This window comes from Arachis ipaensis, chromosome B08 (genome assembly GCF_000816755.2).
Source record: "Arachis ipaensis cultivar K30076 chromosome B08, Araip1.1, whole genome shotgun sequence".
In the NCBI taxonomy this organism is placed as follows: domain Eukaryota; kingdom Viridiplantae; phylum Streptophyta; class Magnoliopsida; order Fabales; family Fabaceae; genus Arachis; species Arachis ipaensis.
Genome location: NC_029792.2, coordinates 13,692,338 through 13,695,485, shown reverse-complemented (window position 1 = coordinate 13,695,485; position 3,148 = coordinate 13,692,338). Strand labels below are relative to the sequence as shown.

The window sequence follows — 3,148 nt, the reverse complement described above, 5'->3', positions numbered from 1 at the left end:
GATAAAAACTAGAAAATGTATGCTTGTGTTAGTTAGATTTTTATTTGTTCATATTAATCATATAATGACTATAAAATTATTGATAGGTAATATAACTTTTTTTATCAAAAAAAATATAGTTTGTTGTTTGTTGTCTTTTTGAAATTTTTTTATTTAGTTTTTTCTGGATAAAAATAAAAATAGTAATATACTCTAACATTGTAATATTTTTTAAAATTGAAAACTAGAAAATGTATGCTTGTGTTAGTTAGATTTTTATTTGTTCATATTAATCATATAATGACTATAAAATTATTGATAGGTAATATAACTTTTTTTATCAAAAAAAATATAATTTGTTGTTTGTTGTCTTTTTGAAATTTTTTTATTTAGTTTTTTCTGGATAAAAATAAAAATAGTAATATACTCTAACATTGTAATTTTTAGTATTTTTTAAAATTGTGGAAGATAAACAAATTAGAGGGGTCAATTTCTGTATCTGAAATTTTTTATTTTTTTTAACATAAATCGGATGATCCGATTTTCATATCTCTACAAATTAGACGGTTAGATTTCTATACCTCAAATTTTTTAATTTTTTATAACACAAATAACGGTCCAATTTCTATACCTCTAACGAATTGAATGGTCTAATTTTTACTTTTCTAGTTAAACAATTTGGCATTTAAAAAAGAACACTCCAAACATCACATTTTAAACAAACACAATTGGTACTTGGTACTCTAATATCAAGAACAAAAAGTTCTGGAAGTTTTTTTTTTCTTTTTCATTTCTTTTACACACAACTTATTGCTCCCACTAGAAGAAAAACACAGAAAATCACAAAAGATCTTGAAGCTTGCTACAGAAACTATCAAGGCAAGAAGTCTCAAAATCTTTCCTTAATAAGAAATTCTTAAGCTTGCTATGATTTTCTCTCACCTCTCTTGCAACTTCACTCTCATCATCCATCACAATCTTAACAGCTTTGAACACACACTCTTTTGTAAACAACCCATCTTCCTCACCTTTCTCAACTTCAATTCCAACCTTCAACGCCATACTCATCATTCTTGCATTCATAACATGATCAGCTCCCAAACGTGGCAGCAGCACAATCTGACACGTGTTCACAAGAGCCTCCGTTATGGAAGCTGAACCACAGTGTGTTATGAAGCACCCAACAGAAGGGTGCTCCAAAACCAACTGTTGCTGCACCCATCCACCGTACGCAACTCCTCTTTCCTCAACTCTTTCTTTAAATCCTTCTGGTAACGCTTCTTCAATGGAATCAAACCCAACCGGTGGCTTACATGCTGCAAGAAACGGAAAACCGGTTAGTTCAAGACCAAGCAACAGTTCTTGAAACTGGTTTTGTTGCAAAGCGGTTTCGCTTCCAAAAGCACAATAAACCACTGAACCGGGTTTGAATCGATCAAGCCATGATTTCCATTTCTCTTCTAAAGCAATGTTTGACGGCTCTGGCAAGAGAGGCCCGGAAAGCAAGCATGGCTTCTTGTAAAAATTCTCAAAGAAATCAGTGTACCGACCATCAATTTCTCTGCAACCTTTGAACCCAATTGCATCTGCTAACTCTCTTCCAATTCTGAACCGATCATATATCGGAACACCGCTTCCAAATTCCCATTTCATTGTGGAAGCTACGAAGCGAAGCTCGTGTGCGTGAAGCTTCACCGATGAATCGGGAAACCCTGGTGGAGGTTTCATGAGATCAGATTCCGTTAAATCATTCCCTTGACTCTGTCTCTGTCTTGGTCCTTTATCAAAGTAGGCCAATGAAAACGGATAGACGATCCAGTATTGCATGGATTTGATGCCGAGTTTTCGAGTTATGTTGGGTAGCCAGTGTTGGAAATCGAAGAACACGATCTGCGGGTTTAGCTCTTGAAGGAGAAGCTCGATGTCGTTCTCTGTTTGATCCATGGCTGTGGCGATCAGAGGAAAAAGAGAGAAGGGAACGTCAGAAGTGGTTTCAGCTCCACGGGGAAGGCCATGGACGTGAGGAACAGTGATGGGGATGAAGGTGATGAGGTGTGGGTGAAGGTTTAGGTGTTGAAGCTTTGATATTGTTTTTCTCGGGACGAAGAAGGAGATTCTGTGGCCTCTCTTTGCAAGTTTGTTTGAGAAGTGAAGAAATGGGGTGTAGTGTCCCATGGCAAACCATGGAAATATGGTTATGTGTATTGGAGGAGGAGGAGATGCTTCTTCCATGGCTGCCATTGACGTGTGTGTGGATTGCAGAGAAGTATATAAAACAAAATTTGGTTTTTGAGTTTCGAGGTGCTTCAACTTTCTCCGAAAATATTTAAAAGTTGAGTAAAATGATAAAATATTAAAATCCCACACCAACTCGCAATAATTGCTCAAAATAATAATCTGTTTTTTATTAATTGAAAAATGACATTGTGACTTTTAATGATTAATTTTATTAAACATTTTATTCTATTTTATTATAAAAAATATCAAATACTATTAGATTTATTGTCATAATTAGTATCTGATGTTAGTGGTAAGTTTACGAGCAAATTTATTGACAAATATATCAATAAATTTATTGAATAAAAACATTATTATCAGATAAAATTTTTTAACGATAAATCTATTGGCAATATTTGAAAAAAAAAATTGACGCGAATATTACATACACGTATATTTTATAAAAGCATCAACAAGATTAATAAAATATTGATAATGCTAGGAACATAAAAAAAATCAACTAAGACTTATTTTATTTAATATTTATTAAAAATTGAATAAAATGATAAAATATTAAAATCCCACACCAACCCCCAACAATTGCTCAAAACATTTTTTATTACATTAGTATTCGATGTTAGTGACAAGTTTATCATCGACAAATATATTAATAAATTTATCGGATAAAAATATTATTATCAGATTAAATTTTCTAACGATAAATCTATCGACAATATTTGAAAAAAAAATTGGCGCAAACATTATATGCATATATATTTTGTAAAAGCATCAACAAAACTAATAAAGTATCGATAATGCTAAGAAAATAAAAAATCAGTTAAAATTTATTTTATTTAATATTTATTAATTATTGTGATAATTAATAAATACTAAATAAAATAAATTAGGACTGGTTTTGACTAATTTTTTTTAATTATAAAATATTTTGAAT

At 31.5% G+C, this 3,148-nt stretch overlaps 1 protein-coding gene across 1 annotated transcript; it reads right to left on the bottom strand.

Moving 5' to 3' along the window:
- LOC110262351 (anthocyanidin 3-O-glucoside 2''-O-glucosyltransferase-like) lies at positions 715 to 2,299 on the bottom strand. The gene has a single exon (XM_016316111.2). It carries the CDS (start codon positions 2,218 to 2,220, stop codon positions 820 to 822), a length of 1,401 nt encoding a protein of 466 aa, XP_016171597.1. The 5' UTR covers positions 2,221 to 2,299; the 3' UTR covers positions 715 to 819.

Bases quoted from the DNA above. Each gene is read 5' to 3' on its own strand.
- LOC110262351 (XM_016316111.2), bottom strand. From the start codon at position 2,220: ATGGCAGCCATGGAAGAAGCATCTCCTCCTCCTCCAATACACATAACC.